At 32.3% G+C, this 23,949-nt stretch overlaps 3 protein-coding genes and 1 long non-coding RNA gene across 4 annotated transcripts in view; 1 reads left to right on the forward strand and 3 right to left on the reverse strand.

The window, feature by feature from the left end:
* LOC149478101 (tetraspanin-33-like) overlaps positions 1-23,949 on the reverse strand; it is a 281,232-nt gene that overhangs the window by 243,215 nt on the left and 14,068 nt on the right. The gene's annotated exons all lie outside the window — the stretch shown is intronic.
* On the reverse strand, positions 10,737-13,251 carry LOC149478106 (uncharacterized). The gene has a single exon (XM_089709862.1). It carries the CDS (start codon positions 13,230-13,232, stop codon positions 10,746-10,748), a length of 2,487 nt encoding a protein of 828 aa, XP_089565988.1. The 5' UTR covers positions 13,233-13,251; the 3' UTR covers positions 10,737-10,745.
* Positions 17,802-23,493, forward strand: LOC149478107 (uncharacterized). The gene is made up of 6 exons (XM_089709933.1): positions 17,802-17,937; positions 19,522-19,893; positions 21,022-21,119; positions 21,643-21,854; positions 22,500-22,719; positions 23,195-23,493. Exons 1-6 carry the CDS (start codon positions 17,802-17,804, stop codon positions 23,390-23,392), a joined length of 1,236 nt encoding a protein of 411 aa, XP_089566059.1. The 3' UTR covers positions 23,393-23,493.
* Positions 18,231-23,949, reverse strand: part of LOC149478108 (uncharacterized) — a 175,099-nt gene continuing 169,380 nt past the window's right edge. The window contains exon 2 of the long non-coding RNA XR_016317502.1: positions 18,231-18,968. This is a non-coding gene — a long non-coding RNA (uncharacterized LOC149478108). The remainder of the gene's footprint in view (positions 18,969-23,949) is intronic.

Genomic DNA, 23,949 nt, shown 5'->3' on the forward strand with positions numbered 1-23,949 from the left:
TAACTTAGCAGATAAATATTTTCTGTGATATTTTTTTAAGCATAAAATAATCTAGGGCTGCCAATATCAGCCATTTTCAAGACTATACTTATGTAGATATTAATATAGGTACATAATTGATCGTTAACTCTAAGGCTTAGTCAAATTATAAGACCTAATTATTTATCGTGTGAGAAAATGAAAAGGGTTTTCTTTTTGAAGTTCAGGTCGTCACCAAGGCCATTCGATGATTCGAGTACCTAATTATTATTCTCTTTTACATATTGTATTCATATTTTAAAAATTAATAAATTATCAGCCCTATCAATAAAAAATAAAATATCATACATTTAAAATTGCGTGTTTCTATAAAATGAACTTGTTCCTTTTGTAAACTACATTTAGATCCCGTTATCTCAGTTGTTAAGAACGTAATTAAAAACTTATCTGATTAGATTCATCTTAAAATAACAGCATAAAAACTTTTTGTTTACCTAATATCTACTTACATCATTATTAATTACCCAATGAAAAATAAATACTAGAACATACATTCTTAGCGGAAATTAATTGTTCCAATTGATTACTATCAATTAACATGTCTTTCATAAATTGAAGTTAAAAAGAATAAAAAAACATAAATATTAGTTTTTACACCTACTAAAAATAACTTATTATTTTAAGCAAAGGTCTCCAAACATATCTGTATAAAATTAAAAAAAAATAAGGCACAAAATGTCAATAAAGTTTGCATAAACTTTCAAGACTTGAACGAGGAATTCGCGCGCTTTTTAAATAAAACAAAAAACTTAGGCCAAACGTTGCACTAGGGTCAACGGCCTAGTCTCGTCATTCTTATATTGGCTGCATTTTGGCCAAACGAAACGGAGGAACTATGGCTGTCCCACTCACACCACAAACAAACCCTATACATTTTTGTGCGTGATGAATACAGATTATCTCATTCGTGCATTTTGAAATTCGGTGTGTGTGATGTTTGAATGTGTGTAACGAAAATTATTTTTACGTCGCATTGAATGCGAATCGGCAAGTAAATCGCCGCGTGAATTTATAATTGTTGATTTTTATGGAGACATTTATGACGATTGCGCTCGCGCTCGGACGAGTTTAGCAATAACAAAATTTAAATTTCGAATTGACATTTTTCTAGCTGCTATTCGATTTCGATTTCGGCATCCAATTTTTTTTTAATTTTAGGGCGAAGGTTTATGTGAATACAGCCAAAATAATATAGCCTTGAAAAAATAAATTATTGTTCACGCTAATAATGCCATGGAGGCTTTTATTACCATTTCATTATGGCTAACGTGTAGTCGTATGCTCGTCATTTTTATGTAACACACATCAATGACCAATTGTGGTAGGTCAGGGTACGTTTGCATGTGTGCGTGATTACGTTAAGCGGTTTTTGAACGAAACTAAACACCGGATTTGATTTTGTGTTCTTACTCCATATTATATAACTTACGGTTATTGGCCCATTGATTTTAGGCGGGTGATGTTTTTGTTTTTTTTATCCGTTGTTCCGAAAACTGAGGTACCCAATTTGTTTTTTTTATACGCTTACAATGTTAGCTATGTATTGTAATGATGTATTTTATAATCGTCTACATTATAAATGTATTAATTACTGAAAAATGTACCTACTTTATACCTTTAATATAAATTGCGTAATATCTAAAATTAAACACTTTAATTACAATTTTACAGCCTTACAAAATAGAGATTAACCCTTATTAATTACCTAGAATTACACACAAAATCGACTAGACAAGCGTTCAGTAATTTAATATGACCATCAATTAGGTGAATAATTTCCCATTAATAATATGTCAAATGGGCACAGACCCTATACCGGGGTGTACGACCGTGGTCACAAATAAAAGAGTACATCCTGTCACCTGCCGTGCCGCGAAAACCTTGTCTAGGCCGGTTCAGCAAATTTTACACCACAATTTTATAACTAATTTTTAAATCCCACGCTAGGATGATATTTTTTATTAATGTTGTTGATGTGGCTTTTTGTTAGGTTTGGTTTGTATTGGAATGGTAAGTGTGTGTGATGAAAGTTAATGAACTGTGTTTTTTTATGAACTACGAACTAGGTACTAGCTGCGCCCCGCGGTTTCTCCCGCGTGGCTCCGCCGTCCGCGTAATGTATATTCTGATTCGATATATTCTGATAGCGAATCTATAGTATATGAAAGGTGACACTGAGTAAGGTTGGTATGGTGCTTTTGGCACCAAATTATTTATTAAATTTCCTTCATCATTTTGAAAGGTTACAAAAAGGTTAAAAGTTAAAACATGTAAGCTAGTCCAGGAGGAATCGGCGCATGAGTACCGAAAACTATTCCACCTCAATTTTTTTACGTGATCCTCTTCAAATTGCCCTACTGATGATATAAATGCATGTTGCCATGGGGCAACCCGGTGCCATATTGTTTAAACCGAAATTGTTTAAACAATTGCAAGGAATTGTTATTTTTCAACCGGACAAATTTTTTTTATATTTTTTATCGAAATACCAATAAAAAAGGTCCAATTACTTTTCACGATAAAGTTAATATTTTCAAAGATATGAATTTTTTAAGGTTTGAAAAATCTCAAATTTGGGTACTTTCGACCCATGAAAAATATATTTAAAAAAAAAATAATATATAAGTAATATTTTTTTTTCAATTCTCTATACAATAGTTAATAATATTGTTAATAGAGATTTAAGAAAATTTCATTGTTTATATCTGTTTTTTAATTGTTAACTTCGCGCGCTCACAAGTACGCGCCGCTTACCTTTAAGTATCGCCGTCTCTCTCTTACTCATGCGCTGCATCGGCCTCTCTGTGTCTTGAATCATTATTTATCATTTATCTTAAAAACTATCAACTTTATCAAGATTTTTAAAGAGAGCAATCTTATTAATAATTAAATTGTCTACAATTTGTTTCTTTTTTTCTGAAATCAATTTTTTTAAAGTTATTTAAGCATAAATTGAAACATGTAATTAAAATTACTTTTTTATCAGTTTATATTACTTTTTTGTTATTATCATAAGTAATTTTTGCATTTATCTCAACAATAATAAGATATAATAGTATTTGAACATTTTTTGAAATCACAATTATTTATAAATAATAAAATTATATTGGGTACGCACTTGGATGTTTAGAAAAAACATTCAAATAAATTGAAAAAAAATAAAATAAAAACTAATTTTATAAATATATATCAGAGGCCGATGCAGCGCATGAGTAAGAGAGAGACGGCGATACTTAAAGGTAAGCGGCGCGTACTTGTGAGCGCGCGAAGTTAACAATTAAAAAACAGATATAAACAATGAAATTTTCTTAAATCTCTATTAACAATATTATTAACTATTGTATAGAGAATTGAAAAAAAAATATTACTTATATATTATTTTTTTTTTAAATATATTTTTCATGGGTCGAAAGTACCCAAATTTGAGATTTTTCAAACCTTAAAAAATTCATATCGTTGAAAATATTAACTTTATCGTGAAAAGTAATTGGACCTTTTTTATTGGTATTTCGATAAAAAATATAAAAAAAATTTGTCCGGTTGAAAAATAACAATTCCTTGCAATTGTTTAAACAATTTCGGTTTAAACAATATGGCACCGGGTTGCCCCATGGCAACATGCATTTATATCATCAGTAGGGCAATTTGAAGAGGATCACGTAAAAAAATTGAGGTGGAATAGTTTTCGGTACTCATGCGCCGATTCCTCCTGGACTAAGCGGTGTTTTTTTTCACTGGTTATCAAAAAACATTGACGTTCTACATTTTGCGTAATAAAGTTAAAATCCTGTTTCAAAATTATTGTCCATACATACCCCTAAATTTCTATATACTTACATGCACACAATCTCCAAATACATAAGTGACTAATGACAAATTTTGTCACATCTATCCCAAGCATAATCTATGACGACCACAGACTATGTACGCACACAGAACCGCCACAGGCGCAGCGCATATTATATCCAATGTTTAGCTACCGCCCTAGGCGCAAGCACAAAAGCAAAAAAGCATTTCTGCCCTAATCACGCGGTATAATAGAAACTCATTCAGTAATTAGAGACAATGGTTTCAGGTCATTACCCCGGAAAGATTAGTAAAGAGAAATTGTTTATTGTTTTATACTGTGTTAGCATAAGGGGCTGAACCGATCGCTTCCCTTATAGATAGGGTGGCTTGCCGCCCTGCAGCGGTAAGCGCTTCCTAGACAAACGATTGAACTATGCAGCGCTTTAAATTATTTATTAGCTTGCTTTAATGAGCTAATTATCTAATCCTTAGTGTAAACTAATTTGTCGCTTAAAGAATAAAACTACTGTTTCAAAATTTAATATAATTGCTCTCTTTGACGTTTATCAGGCGACTTTTTATATTATTGTATTATTGTAAGTAAATGGACGCAAATTGGACGAATAATTTATTTTACGAAGGGTTGAAAAATCGGTCCTCAAACAAGTACAAAACAAAAAATAGCTATGTCACATTTAATAAAGTACATACCTATTTAAAATAATCTGAACATTGTAAATTTTTATTATCTTCATATTGCTTTTTCATGTATGCTTAATTATATTTCTCTCGTTGCTTATGTTAAATGTAGGATTTTATAAATATTACAGCATAATTTTTATCTGATTTCAGGATTTCTGTTACTTAATATTTTTATTAATTTAAAAGTAAGGTTATTGTTAATGGATTTTTGTCGTTTAAGAGTTAATGCACATCATAAATTATGTATATTTTAGTCTGTTTTTAAATATAATACAATTTAATTTAGTTGTTGACAATTATAGAGCAAGTATGTAATTGCTTCCGACTAAACTTTACTTGATTTCTGAACGAAAATTATTTAAATTATTGCAATTATTATATTTATTTAAGGGCAGATATTTAGGATAAGTTGGGCTTACAAAGGGCTGACAATGAGTTACTTACTTACTACAAATCGATCCAAGATAATAATATGTAATTATAAATATGCAATTGGCCTTGGCTTCCTTTTTGTAGAATATATCTACCTACCTATAAGATCATATTGTTAAATTGATTGAATTACTTTATATTAATTTACTTTTAAAGCTCCAATACTCGGATGGTCGGCTGAAACGGTTGTTACCTTGTTGTTACAAACTGGTTGAAGATTACAGCGCTTAGGACTTACCTTTCAGATTTCAGACTGCGAAATAAGACAATTAATAAAACTATGATGAAGTTTTTTAGATAATAAATTCATAGATATACCAAGTTTTATCAAAATCTTTTCAGTATTTCCTAACTAAAAGAGAAATAGGTAAGTAAACATCTTCACATGTAAGTAAATATAAAATTTGAAATATTTTATAAAATTTATGTAGCATGTACCTACCTCCTTGTTATTCATGTCCTGCATCATTCGCTGAAAAAAAAGCTCCCTATAATTACAAAAATTTCCTTTAAATTTCTACACACAATAGTTTTATTATTACCTTTCTTCCAAAACAACATAAAACATCAAATCAAGAACCTTCCATCATTTCACAAAACATCGTACAGAATCTACCACCATCCGCTTAAAGCCGCTGCAGAACCTATCCAGCGCTTTCCGCTTGATTCCCAACATCTCCCCTAGATGCATCCCTTCCACTAAGGTATGAATTGCCGGTCGTTCACCCCCACAGATGAGTTCTTTACTAACTAATTGGCTAAGGGTTGGGGCTAAGATTTTAATACTTATTGCTTAATGCGGTATTGGGTTTTGATTATTTCCATTCGAGTGGGTTTCATTTATTTTACTATGTCTGTGCATGGTGTATGTATGATGATGCAGTGATTTTACGCTAATCATAGAGTTAATTAAATAGTATAAGCTTCGTTACAGTTACAAGATAAACTTATAAATAAAACTTTTAATAAACTCGACAACTATTACCTACCTACTTAGATACTTACCTACCTATAACAGAACTGAAGAAAAAATCATTAGTACCTACTTATTATTCTTTTAAAAATAAAGAGTAAACTTGGTAGATTAATTTAATGCTCTATGGTAGATAACAATTGGACAAATAAATAAGCTTTAAATGTATTATTCAATATTTGACCGAATCCTTGGTACAGTGGTTGACTCTTGTGCGTAGAACCGAGGGGTCCTAGGTTCGATTCCCGGTGGAAACGAAGAAAAAAAATGTCTCGGTCTGGCAGGACACAGAAGGCTGATCACCTCCTTGTCCCTAAATAAAATCGATCAGTGAAACAGATGAAAAATGCATCTGCCCCTTACCCCATTTTGGGACATGGGACTTCACTATATTATTCAATATTTGCAGCTGTAACTCAGAGCGTTCAAAACACTATTTAACTATCATCAAATGATAAGAATCCAATACCATTTTTTATATTTTATTATTTATCTGCGCATAGTGCCACTGCTTGATAGAAAACTGCATACGTATAAACCCGTATTCGCAAATTAAAACAGTTAAGAATGAGTGTCTACTTCTTCTTGTCTATAGCCGCATTTATTAGAAGTTGAGAACTATTTAATTTCGGCGTATGACGTAGTAACGATTTAGTAATCTGTCATGTCATCTGTGGTATTCTGGTAGTCTGGTAATCTGTGCTTACCTACATCTTTGAAATTACACTTGGCCAGCGTTATGTCCGAAACTAAGAAAACTGAAACAGCGTTATGTCCGAAACTGAAAACTGAAACTCTGAAACTCTGAAGTCTGTGTTCCTGTAAAAACAATTTATAAGCACTTATTAAAGTTTATGTATAAATAAGTTTTGAGTTTGAGTACATATTTGTCTATTACTATATATTCACTAGCTTAGCTCGCGGCTATGCTCGCATTGTATCTATAATAAACAGCCAGGAAACCGGCATGTTGAAGAATCAAAAGTTCGACGACGGATGTCACATCCACCAAAACGCACTTGGCCAGCGTCGTGGATTATGGCCTACCCTCATAGGAGGGCCCTGTCCCAGCAGTGGAGGCATGTATGCGGGATGATGATGATGAAATAACCTGATTCAGATCGTAATCTATATGCCAAATGTCTTAGGTTTTTACCAGTGTGTAGTACGTGATAATACGTATATGTATTTTTTCTTTCAAAGTATTAAAAGAAAATAAAATTGAGCCTTCCAGAAATTGAGAGTGGACAAAAATAGGGAAAAAACAATGTTATTATTGTACTCAATTCAGGTATCTACATAATTTTATGTAGAGCTAACGGTTGTCTTTCGCTCTACTTCTAGCCTAAATGCAAAAGGTTAAAGGGAAGGTTACCTATGCATGATTGTTTATTACTAAATAATAAATAAAAAACAAATGAACGAATTTACATAAAATTTGATTTAACGAATTGCACAGAGATAATACGATATCCTCTAGAGAACTTATTATCGTATCAGACGAAGAAACATTGCAGGGATCAAATTGTCATTTGAGAAAAAGATTGTCAAAAGGTCATTAACCTTAACCTTTTATCTACACAACTAAACCCCCAAAACCAAACTATTCCCTTAACTACAATTTACAAACTACCCAAAACAAAAAACCAGACATAACATTAATATTTATTTAACCCTTTGATGTTTACCCCCATAGCACCGAACTAACACGCAGCTAAAACTTCAAAAATGTAAAATGTCATTTAACTTTTAGCAAGCGTCATCAAAATTCGTTTGAGATTCGAGGGGCCGTCACCGAACTACACTCTTAGCGCGGCTAAGATTCATTTTGATTTTTTATTGCGACTTCACTTTTAAGGATAGTGTTTAAAAATTAAAACTACATCTACATTAGTTAGAGATGTGATTCTTGTTGGTAATTGAATTGGTTAATTCAAAAGTTAGCGGATTTTTTTAAATACTGATATGTAGATATAAAATGAGTAAATCTGTGTGCTATCATCTATACCACAGAATACCTAATAACTAGTAGCTAGTCTATACTAGATAATCTTATATATAAAATTCTCGTGTCACAATGTTAGTCTGCATACTCCTCCGAAACGGGTGGACCGATTCTCATGAAATTTTCTGTGCATATCGGGTAAGTCTGAGAATCGGCCAACATCTATTTTTCATATGTACCACGGGCGAAGCCGGGGCGGACCGCTAGTAATATTATAAAGCTGAGGACTTTATTTGTTTGAACGCGCTTATCTCAGGAATTGCTGGTCTCATTTGAAAAATTCTAATTACAAAAATGAAAATTTTGAAGCTTTTTTAAGAATTGATATTTTTTTTTTAACAAAAATACGTCCGTCCTTTGTCTTCGCGTCTTCGCTGTTTTGTCTCCTCGACCTCGCCGAAATGTCAAAAAAGTATAGTAATAAATCATTTTATCGCTACTACATTTAAATTTCTACATAAATAATTAAAAAACATGTAGGTCTTTTCATAACAATAATATTGATTTGACACATCCAGACAAAAAGTTCTTTCATATTTTTTGGATCAATTCTAGTTTCCCTACATACCTACGTCGTTTAACAAAAGATAATCTTACTCTGTCCGTCAACTATAATATGAGTACATCGATAAAAACCCCGATTAAAATCGGTAAAAAACAGTTTTATTTCCCATACGGACGCTGGCTATACACTAACCTACACTAACGAACCTCGTCTTGTCCGCATGTGTGTCTGTGTGCGTGCATTTCGTAGGTTCATTCACCTCCCAGTTAGGGAAGTTGGGAACAGGAGTGGGGTGGAGCCGCTTTAATGCATTTTTTAGTTACATTTTTTATAAAAATTCGATTGTAATCAATGGAAAAATTTCCTATTTTCTAGTAAATTTTCTTGTAAATGACTATTTCTTTTAATATTTTTAAGCAAATATTAAATATCTTTCCTAACTCATAAGTCATTAATAGATTGCCTAATATTATTCTATTACAGATAGTTTATAGGAAACATGGCTCACGGATGTTTTAGTTATTAATTTGTGAGCCTGTGAATAAAAGTATCTATTGAGCCATGATTTGAGGAAAGAGTACCGTTTAACACTAACTGTTAATATTTAAGTATTTTATGGCAACTTACCAAAGAAACTATGTATTCTCCTGTACATAAGATCTATCGCAACAGCTACCGAATGAATGCTAATCGAAATCTTTTGTACACTTGCTAGATATTTACATAAAAAATTCAATTATATACGTACTCAGATAAACAATTACCAATTATATTTTTTTCATCACCACCCCAAAATTTCAACACTAATATTTTACATCAAGATTGTTCACAAAAATAAAAATTTGTCACAAAGCGACTCCATACCTCCCCACGCGTCCGATATTTAACCAAGTCGTAGAGTTGGATTTTTGCAACGCACGCACTTGAGTGTGCGTACACACACACATACGCACACAGACACGCATATAACAGTATGCTATATTAAATATAATGACTTTTGACTCTTAGCACGACGAAGGGGTATTTTTAGATATGACTTTTAGATTAATAAGAGCGAGTGATTTGACTTGGAAAGTATTTGGTTGGGTGTTTTTTTCGGTAATATTTTTTCGTGTTTTTGTAGGTTTTGACTTGTGATGTTTAAGTATGTAGAAAGTAAAGATGAGTTTTATATTTAACTAGCTTCCGCCCGCGACTTCGCCCGCGTGGTGTTTTGATAAAAGGTAGCCTATGTTCTTTCTCAGGGTCTAAAGATTGTCTGTGCCAAATTTCATCAAAATCGGTTGAGAGGTTTAAGCGGAAAAGCGTAAGTCGTAAGAGGCAGACAGACAGACTAGTTAGGTAGTAGTCTTGACTCTAGCCCATATTCAATTAACCACAAATGGACATTGATTACCTATTTATATACGTAATGTCAAGCCTATGTAATCAATCATTATTTATTAATTTTCCCATTTCCAAAAGTAACACAATATTGAAAAGTACCAAAATTCGGGCTACGTAAAGGCCCCAAACTATAAGAGCGTATACGCACTATGCGGGTAGCCGCATTGCGGGTAGCCGTCCGGCTGACCGCAAGCACAATTATGTACGTAATATTCATTTCTATGCGCACTGTGCGGTCTGCGGTAGCCGCATCGCAGTGCGCATAGAAATGAATATAACGTACATGGGTAATTTTCACGAAATGGCGAAATTCGGCTATCTTAAAATTCCAAAAAATATTTAAATTATTTGATATTTCTTGTATGTGAATTTGATAGTACTAATGTTACTTTAATTTAATTATGTAGTGGTCCCAAACATTATCGCGTTTTATAAAAGTTATGAGGACATTAAAAAAAATCAAAGTGAGGGAATGACAATCAAGGTGAGGGAATGATTATTATTATTACAGACAAAGAAGCTTTTCAAATAAAATGTTTTTTTTAAGTATAATCTTTAATTATTGAATGAAATTTTGTTCTTAAACAATAAGTAAGATCAATGAGTAATTTCAGCGATTCACAAAATTATTGCAGCACTTTGGCATAACTCTAATTTAAACTTATTTTTATTTGTTATAGCACTTAATTTAATAACAAAACCTTTGCTAACTTAAAGATTCTTCTAACAGCATTTTTTATAACAGAAAAACTTCTTATTTTAAACTTTAGTCTCATACATAAAATGAACGTTTAGTATTAACTCAACAAAACAAAAATTAACTTCTAATTTAGTAGGTAACCTACTTTTAAAATTTGTAATCTTAAACGATTCAGTCTTAAAATTGCAATTAAATCTTAATCAGATCTTTTAGACTAGTTTAAGTCTTTTATAAAATAACAACCCCTACTGATTAATTTTGGAGGCTCAATCTTCCTCAGAATGTCATGCCAGGCATATAACTGTTCATCTTTGATTTTAGGCCACTTCCAAGATTTAATTCCTCTTTTCATACACTTTACTAAAGCGCCTTCCTCAGAAACTGATATTATTTCCCCTGGGTAAACATTTTCGTCCCATTTGATAAGTACGTTGTCACCAATATTGTAAGTGATATTACTGTGCGTACAAATAACATCATTTGACGAATGTCCATCATCATAAGATATTTTGTTTCGTGATTTTAATTCAAAGGATGTGGTTGGCTGTGATGGTTTTTCGATGCAACGTTTTGAAGATTTGTAATATCCCATGTGAAAATGTTTACACTTTTCTGCGCATTCACAACATGAAAGACTTCTAAATTCCAAGACATCATTACTGAAGACAAATTGACGAATTTTTTGGGTTCCACGAAATGCAGCAATGATTGTTGACTGTTTGACTAAGTCTTCTATCTTCGCGATATTAGCAGTGGTAACTTCGAATAGTTTTATTGAAGAACATCTATCCAACAAAATTTCTTTGAGAGATTTCAAATTTACGATGTCCTTGCCTTCAGCCACTGCCTTATCAGCTGTTCTTTTTAATGTGCCACCTACGCCATCAGGGGCACCTTTGCCATGGCCAGGTTCTGAATAATTCCACGCAAAAAATGTCGCATCCGGAAACAAATCATTTATATGATGATATACTAGATGAAACATGAACTTATTCTTGTATTGGTTGACAGGACTATCACTTAGCATGTGTATTCTGTGAATGTTTGGATTGTGATTTTTAAGCCACTCAAAAACTGGTAATAAGTGTGCCCATACTGCCGTTGCATCGTGTCTATTATTCTCAGAAAGAGAACAAAACGTGTAGGGTTTTACAGTGCCATTTTCACGTAAATATAATACTCCTGTATGTAGTGTAACTTGTTGTCTTGCACCTCCGAAATGTACTGCCTGAATCTCTTCGTTGTATTTGCAACAATAATTTTCACTGAAATCTATGTGAATAAGGACTTCATTGTCAGCTAAAGTCTTTTTAAGTTCTGATATGGTCTGATACTGGTGTGTTATTGTAGCAACGTGTTTAAAGAATGAAGGCAAAGTTTTTTCTAATTGAAGTACCAATGATCTCAGTGAAAGCTTGATCTCTTTTAAAATAGGTTTTCTACAAGTCTTCATCTTTCCATTTTTTTCGAAGAATGTAGTTTCATACATCCACTGTTGATAAGTCACTATTCTGTTTGGCTGTGGAAGATTATACTCTAGCATTTTGTTTGCACAACCTTCACATTCTCGTAACAGACATTTAGTTGAATAGACATTGCATGTTCTCATGGTCAAGAAATTAGTAAGATTACAGCAAGGCAATACTCTATTTTCATGTAACTTCATAATCATTCGTTGAACATTTGCGTGGATTACACATTTGCATGTGTTACGGTCTTTTATGTTTGCCCAAGTCACCCAAAAAGGCCGAAACCTGCAGAAAGTTGTCAAGCTTATTTTATACTCAACTGCAGTCAGGAATTTACTGTGCAAATTTTTCAGGGTATCGCAAAGTAAACGTTTTTGTTTCACCTGTCCCATTGACCTTATAAAATCTTTCTTTCCTGGGCACATTCGGGAATTTTCGTCCTTTTCCAAAAAATCTTGAACATCCTTTTTGACCTTTATCAATTTATCACTGACTTTTCTAGAAACCCTCTTTTTATAATCCTGTTTGAAAAACTGTTTTGATAAGCTGAGTAGTTTATGCTTCTTCAAAAGATCTGGTTTAACTATTTCATAGTACTTTTTCTTTTCACTATGTTTCTTTAAATTACTGTACCCATCTTTTAGCTGTTTAGTAATAACTTCTGATAGAAGAAGCTTCTTCTTAACAATTTCAGGAACGCGGACGTTCTTCAAGAGAGCGGATACTTTAGCTTCTGGTGAAGTCTGATTATTTTTGTTCTGTCTTTGACATCTCTTACGGAATCTCTCTTTTCTTCTTATTTCTTGTTTCAATTTTTCCTGTAATCTGGATATTTTTGCATAAAGTATTCCTCTACGTCTTCTGAGTTGCTGCCTTCTCCGAATAACTGCCAAATTTCTTAATTGATCATTATTTTGCATAGGTTCTGGGCTAGGAGGCGGTGTCTCATCTAACAGTCTTGCTAAATTCTTTCGCACTTTCATCGTTTTGTTTCTATATGTTTGACTATTTTTCTTCCAGTTTTTCCTTTTTTGTCTTCTTTCTCGGGAACTCATTGCGGATATAGGTTTAACTTGACCTTTTTCTTTTTTTTTAAGGTATTTAATTCTTTCTTTTTGGCGAAGTACTTCAAGTGTTACAGGATCAACTTTCATTTTTTCCCTGCGTTTTCGGTCATATTCTTGCTTTTTCAATTTAGCTTCTTCTTTGCTTATCTTCTTTTTTCTTGACATTTTTTAGCCTACAACAATATTGCAGCAATAAATTCAAGAGTTAATTAAAAGATAACAATAAAAAGAGCCAGTTAGCCCACCCAAAAATCATTCCCTCATATATCATCATTCCCTCACCATAAACTTTAATGAGGGAATGATGGTGAGGGAATGACGAAATAAAGAATAAACGTAAAGGACTCGTGACATAACCTTACTTTGGAAATGATTTTTCTGCTTAAGAAAATAACTCCCAAAAGCCATCATATCTGTGCAACTTATAATCACTTAAAGTGCTTACCTTTTGGTTTTTTAGAATGTGATGAAATGACGGTCAAAAATTTAATTTAGCCATAAAATTAATAAAATCTTTTTGCAGCGCACATCCGAACACAATCACAAAAAATTCGCCATTTTGATAAATTGACATTAGTGCCAACTTTCAAAAACTAATGGTAGCGTTCGTATTTTATTTGAAATGCGTTCATAATTCAACTGCCAGTAATAGTGTGAGGGAATGATTTATTTATGTGAGACATTAATAAATATTTAATTATTTTATTCGTTTTTTGCTGTATAACGCTTATTTCGGTTTTTCCAATAAATATATAATATGTTTATACAATACAGCCTACTTGAATATGATTCGAATGATTTTTGTGCTTTTTTGGTAAATAAAAGTAAATAAAATTGGTACTTGGGACATAGTGAGGGAATGATATTAGGAACATTTTGGTTATGCATTTTTATTTATTTATTTATACAGCTCGAAAATCTCATGTGAAAGTGTTAGGTATAGTTATGAGGATTGTATAGAAATATTAGTAACATCCATTTCTTTCTTAGATTTTTACATAAACTCCAAGGACAAGAATTTCGGATTTTCGTGAGAATTACCCACATAATTGTGCTTGCGGTCAGCCGGACGGCTACCCGCAATGCGGCTACCCGCATAGTGCGTATACGCTCTAAAGTGTATTTTTATGTTGAAGACTGAAGTCAAAATGTAAACAGCCATGTTATACATTTTCACACTAAAACTCAATCATGTAGGAATCGAATCCATAACCTGAGACCGATATGTATAGAGATGTGTCGAAAATTTATCGTATTGAAATATAATTGCAAAAATGTTTACTTACGCGTTTGCTATGTTATTTTTAAAGGGGTCTTAAAATACGTTTATTAAAGTGTTCCCTGTATGTAGATAGGTACAAAACATATTATTGTCGATCTGTAATACTAATAACAAATGATAAATAGCTTTCGAATTTCATTTTGATCTTCTTGGTCTAATCTGTGTTTGTATTACTGATTCATAAGCGCTCATAAATTAGGTACTAACTAGACACAGTTGTAGGTACCTAAGTTTGATTTATTTATTATTGTGAGATTACTATGCAATACTAAACAGATAAATTTAGGCAATGTTTATAATACAATTATTGCAAATATAGAGAACGAAGTATGTAATACAAAAAATAATAATAAGCACCAAAAATACGTTTCTCAATATACTTCAAAATAGTAATGAAAATTAATACTGATAGGAATCAATATTGCAAACAGTAATATTTCATTCTTTCTACCAAAACATTACTCCTAAAAGATTTTTGTGCGATGCAATTATGGAGTGCATACATAGTTGCTTTAATACTCATAAAAATTGCTCATAACTCATCATATTTTAAGAGCAAAATTTTTTTTTTCAAAATACCCTCCTAAAATACTTAACAGTTCACACCAGGTACACCCCCATTTCAAATTTTGAACTCCCCGCAAAAGGGAATTTCATTCACTACTGTTCATTCCTTTCAAATTAAAGTACCATACAAATTTACACATTGACAAAAATTCACAAAAGATGTCGCTTAACAGAGTTTTCATACAAAACGTGTTTTTATAAAGTGTCGGGACATTATCGCGACGAATACGGGTGACGCAATATATCTTGTATAATTATAGCGTGCTGTTGGTACAAGTAATAGACTGAAGACTTAAAAAATATTTAATTTTTAAGGTTCCAAACCACAATATGAAAAAAAACGGAATCGTTATAGGGCCACTGCGTAGTCCGTCTTTCCGAACGTGTAGGTAGAGGTATCAAGCTGAAATTTATACCAAATACTCAGCTCTACTGTAGGTACCTTATAGCTTGAAAATCAATTTGTATACAAACCTATCAAAAGATACGAAAGCTATATAATCTGAGGTCTATATTTTATTGTTATGATATTTTGATCAATAAATGTTTTTTTAATGATACGGTGCGCGAGTCCGACTCCCACTTGACCGGTTTTATTTTATCTTCTTTTTCTATGGCTTTCCGAATCCCATAACTACACTTATTTAATTCCTATCGTACCTATAGATTTAGACCCTTACATATAGGTACAAACAGTTAAAAATTTATTATGATACGTAAACTCTCAGTATTTATCAATATTAAAACTGCATTACAAATTTTCTGTACTTATTTACCTCAAATGATTTAAAACCATAGAGCAAGTAAAAGATTAAAGCGCAGGAATTTTTCAAATACGCTAAGTAGATTCATTTAATTTTGTACATAATATATCGTAGCAAACAAAATCAAATCTTTCCTCTTTATCATATTTAAGATAAGTCATTTTTATTAGACTTTAGATTATTGACTTAGTCGGCTTATACTCGCGCGAATCTCATAACTCGGGGCCCACTCGCAAGACCCCTTTATTTTGGCCCCATCATATTTCGGTTCCCCAATTAGTGAACGCTAATTGTGATATTTTAATGAATTCCCAAACACGTCTGCTGCATGTAAAACCTATACAGAGCAATTTATACCATATCACTAATTAAATAGAGACGTTATTGTTGTGCGGAAACAACTAATTTATTTCAAACGTATGTGGTGTTAGAAATATACTTTTGTTTTCGTTTTTTAACGTTTAGCAGCTTTGATTGGTGCTTTTGATTATTTAATGTACTTATAACACAGAGTTGGTTTTTAGGCAAATTTCGTACTGTTTAAACTTGAGTAGGTACCTACCTATCTAGTACCTCAATGTTAATAACATAATTATTTATTTTAATGAATATCATGTTAAAAGTAATATCCAGTAATTATTTACCAAGTTTAATGCCAGGTGGACCATACATTTCAATTTAAATTTCTAGCTATATGTACTTACATTGCTTATAGCATTAAATTCCATTCATATATTTTGAAGCTATAACAAATAGACAGACGAATTATATCGCAGAGTTCATTATAATTTATTATTTGTATGCGTAACATGTTTCACTTCGGATGTCGTTATCCTGTACGATTTCCTAACGCGTGTAAAACCGCAGTTAGCTATTATATAATAAATTTATTTCTTGGAATTAGGGAATTATTTGAGCCAAACATTAATCACGTTATGTTAAATAATTAATTAACTTCGTGATTTTTATACGTCAAGTTTCTTCAATATGTTTGACAATTTATTTTCAATGCTTGGATAAAACTTATCCGTCCAATAAAGTATTACACGATAATGTTAAAATGTCACGTAAACTTTCAAATACGGACAATTAGAATACGTTTTCAAAATGGTAGTTTTAGAGTCAGAGACAGTAGGTACCCTGTCTCTAGCAATATCGATGCTGAATATTACTTATAAATGCGAAAGTTTGTCTGTCTGTTGCCTTCCAGTTTCCACAAATCACAGTTACGATTTAGATGAATTTGGAATTACAATGAAGATTGAAGACCCAGTGTCAAACAAAGTCTAATTACTTTTAAAATGCTGTTTGATTTCGATGACAGGACACAGCTAGTATAAAATAAATGGCCAATAAAAAAATCTGCTTTATCGAGGCAAAAACTAATATATCTATGCTTATTAAAAAACATTTTAATACCTATATCCTGAATGTAAGAGACAGATTGCAGACTACATGTCTATGTACGCACTGCGGGGTGTAGTTCAATAGCACTTATTTTTGTCTGGGGTTTTGGGCCAAACAACAGTGCGCAAACCCTATTTTATAAATTTTAGATGACTTTTGAGCAGGTGTACCTATACATTTATGTAAAATAAATTACAGGCGTATGAGCCTCGGAGATGCTAGACTGACTGACTGACTATAGGTAGTATGGTAGACTCTATTTTTATATTCTTTGATTTTTTTAAGAAATTTATCAACATTTAAAGAACGTTGCCTACTCACTATTATTTCTAATATTAACGCTTACATAAAAAAACACAAGTGATTTAAATTTATTGTTAATTATAGCTACAATATGGACTAAGACAGAGACTTTTGATAATAAATAAGGACCTTTCCAAGATTTTGTAGGTTTTATATAGCCAATGGTTACGATATTAAAACTCTTTCATTATTTATATACCTAGGTCTATTAATTATCTATTATTCATATCATATCTACTGACATTAAAGACTTATCAAAATATTACAATGCAATTTATATGACACATCGTATAATTATTTGTTTTATTTCTCAAACGCACTAGATAAAAGGAAATTTTTAATAATTAAATTATAACTTCATACATATTATTTTAGGTCTGATTTTAAAATAACTTCGGTCACTACTACATTATGACATCCCGTCGGATCGAGGTGACTCACAAAGAGAGGCTGCAGCAGCTGTTCTCCGATACCGGGCTGGTGTGCATCAGGTCGCCAGTTGCTTCTGAAGAAACTGAATCTGTTACGGTAGAAGTTGAAGAACTAGGTAAGTAGATGACGTTTGTCTTCCATATGTTTGTGACTTAGCATTCAAAAGCTTTATAAATATTTTATTTTAAATGTATTGAAAAAACGGTTACGAATCCCGCCTCGTGTTTTTTTCTATCCTTTAAAAAATTATGTATGTGATTTATTGATAGTGTAAGGACTGAAGTTATTTCTTAAAAACTTGTATAAGAAAACCAATCATTTCCTATGAATCAAACAGAGATACCTAAATGCCTGTAGTAGAAAAAATATTGACGCAGAAATAGCCTTTTATAATCATCCCAATCAGGCACATTATTATTACTCCATTGAAATGTTACATTTTTTAGGCCTAACCTTGCAGTTTTTAGAGGACGCAATTTTATGTTTTTGATGTGTAGGGGGGGTCAGTGAGTAGCTAAAACCAAGTTTGTGGGGTTGCCACCCTTGTCCCACGGCCGCCATCTTGAAAATAGCGGTTGAAATGGTTTTTACGATATATCTCTTAAACTATTTATCTGATAAAAAAAATTGTTAGCATTATTTGTTGCAAATTAAATTTTCTACAACTTTTGTCCAGTAACTTTTTGTCGTAGAACTATAAATAAAAAAGTTATAAGCGAAAACGTTCAGAAATTAGAGCTTTTTATATTTTTCAATAAAACTTTTTTTTATCAATTTACGAAGAAATGATATCAGACTATTTTTGTAGATTGTTTTTCGAGGAACAACTTTTATATACAACATTTTTTCATTACGTCAATAGCTAAGGTTTTACAGCGCTCTGAAGTGAGTACAATTTTTCAGTACTCCTAACTATACATATAATGGCTATTGGCTCTTTTCCCAGACTCCAGAACAATGGAAGCACACTGCAGAACATTTCAGCCCTGCTTTTCGACGTAAAAAAAAACGCGCTTCCAGAGTTCAAGTCAGTTCAGTCAATAATTAATTATTAATAATATTGCAAAATTAATTATTAATTATTAAAAATATTAAAAACAATTACTGATGACAAATTATTATTAGTACACACATAATATATGTATACTGTATAGTTAAGAGTACTGAAAAATAGTACTCACTTCGGAGCGCTGTAAAATCTTAGCTATTTACTTAATGAAAAAATGTTGTAAATAAAAGTTGTTCCTCAAAAAACAATCTACAATAATGGTCTGATATCATTTCTTCGTAAAATGATAAAAAAAAGTTTTATTGAAAAATATAAATATCTCTAATTTCTGAACATTTTCGATTATAACTTTTTTATTTATAGTTCTACGACAAAAAGTTACTGGACCAAATTTGTAGAGAATTTAATTTGCAACAAACAATGTTAACAATTTTTTTTATCAAATAAATAGTTAAAGAGATATATCGTAAAAACCATATCAACCGCTATTTTCAAGATGGCGGCCGTGGGACAAGGGTGGCGACCCCACAAACTTGGTGATAGCTTCACACTGAACCCCCCTATACATCAAAAAAATAAAATTGCGTCCTCTAAAAAATGCAACCCCAAATGTAACTTTTCAATGGAATATATGTAGGTTATTTAAAAGACAAAGTCTACCAATAGGTACTTACATAATTTATTTTTAAGGTCCAATCGTAGTCGAAGAAGAACCCATCCATGAAGCAGAACCAGAGGTGGATATTAACACGCAAACACAAGAAGAAATAGTTGAAGAAGAACCAGAGATATTCCCAACGCCATCTTTACGCAGAGTCCTTCCAGATAGAGTGAGGGAAATAGAAAAACAGAACAGAGTTCACGTCCTGCCAGAAGAATTTAGAACGGATATTGATCCGTCTGTAATTCCTAAAATAGGGCTTACACCTCCCCAGAAATATATTGAAGTTTTGGCAGAGATTACTGGGTGTACGCAGTATAAGGGAAGTCTGGCTGAGTTTTGGTTCCTGGATACGCTGGCCAATTTGTTGAGGCGTGCGCAGGATGATGAGATGGATAGACGTAAATATTTAATCTCTGTAACAAAGCAACTGATTAGCTTGGTTAACAATTATTGTACCTACAATAGGGGAGCGCTTGGCCACGATCTCGCCTGCCCCCCTAGCCAAGTGGATTTCTGTTAGCGTAGCGACTAGCGTTCAATAGAATAGACTACCCGCTCATATGCTTTGCGCAACCACAGTTGCAAAAATAAAATACGCTAAATAGCTTGCAAAAAAAATAAAGGTAGCCTACTTTGCTAGTGCTCTGGAACGTGCGCCGCGCGTTTGACGCACCGCTATTAAAACTTAATTTATGACTTCCGCGAGAGGAGTACTTCAAATATATTGACTGTAATCGATTGCTATTGTAATAATACTATACAAAACTGTGTTATTTTTACAATATATGATTACCGTATACCTTAAAAAGTTATGGAATCGTCTAAAGTCTACTAACTTTTAAAGTCGTCTTTATTACATATTTATTACAACGGTCACTAAAATATTACTTTATAACAATAAAACACATGTTAGAGAATAATCTGGTAAGTAAACACGAGTAGAAATCAATAAAATACAACAATTACGGCATATTTTAACACTTCCTTGTAAGACACGTAAGATACAAACTAAGATATTCCCAAAATTCTGTTTGAAAGGTTGGTAGTACTGGGTAGAAATAGACGAATCAATTAGTTGTCTTTGGTTTAAATACGTAAAAATTAGACTCTGAGAGTATGAAATAGAGTTTATAATCAATTGAAATAAGAAAGTCGCTTTGCAACCACAGTTGCGCGAAACAAGATTCTCGATCGTGTTTTTGCAACTGTGGTTGCGCGTAGCTAAGTAAGGGGTCCTTTTTTTTTTCTCAAGCATATGAGCGGCTACGAATGTATGAGATTGACGTAAGCTGTAGATAAACGTATCTATCGTATCAGAAATCCACTTGGCTAGGGGGGCTGATGGTATAGTTGCCTTCTCAAATACGAAATCAATAGAGAGGTTTAAATTTTTGATTTTACTACTACTTACATGGTTACTCAGATAAACAATTTAATAATGATATGAAAGTTATCAATTTAGCTTTTAGTAGAGTAAATATTATTACTACATATTAGTGCAGTAATTATAATAATCTGTGCTGTAGCATCCCAGGCAGTTCTGATACTTTGGTTTTGTGAATGGATGAAGGAAATGCAACAGTTCGATGCAGCTGATCGACAGCGCATGCTGAAGAGATTCAAGGTTTGGTTAATTTAATAAAAATAATTATAAATAGTGTATTTTTATTCCAATTTTATACCTATAATTCTCCAATATTTAAAATACTAATTGAATTTGAATATTTATTTCAATTTATATTCTGAAGTTTTTGCTATATTTACAATTTACATAATATACGAGTTGGTTCGTTAAGTTACACTTTTTACAAATGCAGTTTACATTTGTTATTATTATATTATTAAATTTAGAGAAATTGTTTATATATACATAGTACTTTTCCAACTTGGGTTGAAAATAAAAATATTAAAGTTGATAAAACTGCCATCTAGCGGATTATTTCTATACTTTTGTTCTTACTTTCTTTTGCATTGATTCGTCTTTTCGTAAAAAAATATGCTTAAATTATGAACAGCAATTTCGTAATAGATTTTATTTTTTGAAGTATTGATATTTAATTTACCACTACGTAGGTACATTTGCATTATTTCTGAATAAGTATCAAATTCATAAAAAAAAATTTATGAACCGAACTTACCATTTCCAGGATAACATGCTATCAGCAGCCAGGTTCATAGCTGAAGAGGAACACCTCCCGACCCCCACAGACGCTGGGGTGTTCTACAAACCCCAGGAAACTGTATCCATAGACAGTTCTAGAACCTCGCCGATGTCCAAACATTTGGTGACGTTTGAAGGCGCCGCTTATGAATGCTCTTTGAAGGATTTGAGCAATATTATACATTATATTTATGATTTGTTAGTATTCTTGTTCTTTCAAGTACTATAAATACAGATTTAAATATATTTACGAAATGTCCTTTTTGTTTGGGTTGAACGGTTAAACAGATTTTACTTTATTTTTGGCCAAAGAAAGTATGAAACTAGAACTTGAAATAAGATGTAAAATGTTTAAACGCGGGTTTGGTATTAAATATTTCCCTGACATTTCACACAGCGCTATCTAGCTTAAAACTGAAAAACTAGATCTGTTACTATCTTGGATGTTTATTATCATGATTCAGGATTCTAACATGTGGTTTTTTATATATTATATACTAGTGGCCCGCCCCGGCTTCGCCCGTGGTACATATTTCGCAATAAAAGGTAGCCTATGTCCTTTCTCGGGTATCAAAATATCTCCATACCAAATTTCATGCAAATTGGTTCAGTAATTTAGGCGTGATTGAGTAACAGACAGACAGACAGACAGACAGAGTTACTTTCGCATTTATAATATTAGTAGTTAAGTATGGATTAAAAAAAAACTTTGAAGTGTTTAATAATGTAGAAAGCAAGACGTAAAATAAGTTTATCTTATGAATATTTTCCAATGTATTTCAAAAGCAACAGTGTACCTTCCTACAATACATGTTACTAGGGACCTAATTTATATTTTTTTAGGTTCAGCACAGACTATCAATACGACCTCGTCCGTTCGGTGTTCACTAACACTCCAGAATATATTTTAATAGACACCCCATACCAAATACGGAACCCTAAAAGATTATTCGCGCCTCTAAAGATAAAGCCGAAGAAAGAGAAATCACCGAAAAAGGAACAAAAGCAGCAGAAAGGGAAGAAGAAAGAAGTAGATACGGAGGAGTATTTGGCTTTACTCGAGGTTTGAAATGCTTTGCTTTTTTAAAGTAGCGCTAAATGCGATATCGTGTTATCGATATCAAAAAAGAGCCTTTATGTTATTCATCACGTAGGTAGTTCGATAAAATATTCATGCAATGTATACCTAGGGATAGCAGCTAATGTGTAGTTTTATTTACTAGCAAATTTAATTTCAACCGTATCGATTCAACCGTTTTTTACCTAATTTACATGTCATTAGAATAAAATAAACATTTTATCTTCAAATTCAAATTCAAATTACATTTATTGGCAAGTATGTAGTAACAAAAAAAGGTGTTATTACAATATTAAGGCGTGCGTCTGGGTGTGCAAATATTTAAATTGAAATACGTTAAATTACACTACACGTTAATATCTTCTTATCAATCATTAGAACAAAGTCTATTCTACTCAGTTGCATAAGTAAAAAAAGTGTTCTCACTTACTTACTTACTTACTCACTTACTGACTTACAGCTCCGCGCCAAAGACGAGCGTCTCCTCGACGAGCAAGAAGAAGCGGACCGTGAAGAATGGCACCGTCGCAACCACATCCTACCCCTGAGCTTTGCGGCGACTGACGAATTCTTTGACAAGTACTGGCCTCCCCCACCGCCTGAACCTGAGCCCGAGCCCGAACCGGAGCCCAAGGGCAAGAAGAAGGGAAAGAAGTAGCTTCTAGAAGGATCTAGAACATTCTACAAGCTAATATAATAAGCTGTGTGTGTGACTTGTACACATTTGTTACTTATATTTGATATGATGGTTTACCATAATAAAATATAAACTATTGTTTATTGCTAAGCTTCTAGAAAGAAATAGAACATTCTAGAAGCATTTAAGGTGAGAAGAATACTGACTGAAACAGAGACTTTTAGCTCAATTAATGGCGCGTACTTTAGGAACTAGAATATGTAGGTATGTGATATATTGTATCCCTGTGTGTCTAATAAACTGTTAAATTTTGATGATTTTCGTTTTATTTTCATACCTTTCATGGCAATATGGAATTAAATTACAATATAACTATAGTCAAGTGAATGAAAAAAACAACATATTATATTAATCAGATTTATTCTATCGACAGCATATACAATGTAGAAGAATATTATTTTTTATAAAGATTAGACAATATTATGGTTACGTAAGCTATATACGATTATAATATGAACACCGCATATTCAATATTGGATTATCATTATACAATTATTTCTTTTGTGACATTATTTAAA

Source organism: Colias philodice, chromosome 23 (genome assembly GCF_061535455.1).
Source record: "Colias philodice isolate Cphi_HAF_F1 chromosome 23, ilColPhil1 Martin Lab GWU primary, whole genome shotgun sequence".
NCBI classification, from domain to species: domain Eukaryota; kingdom Metazoa; phylum Arthropoda; class Insecta; order Lepidoptera; family Pieridae; genus Colias; species Colias philodice.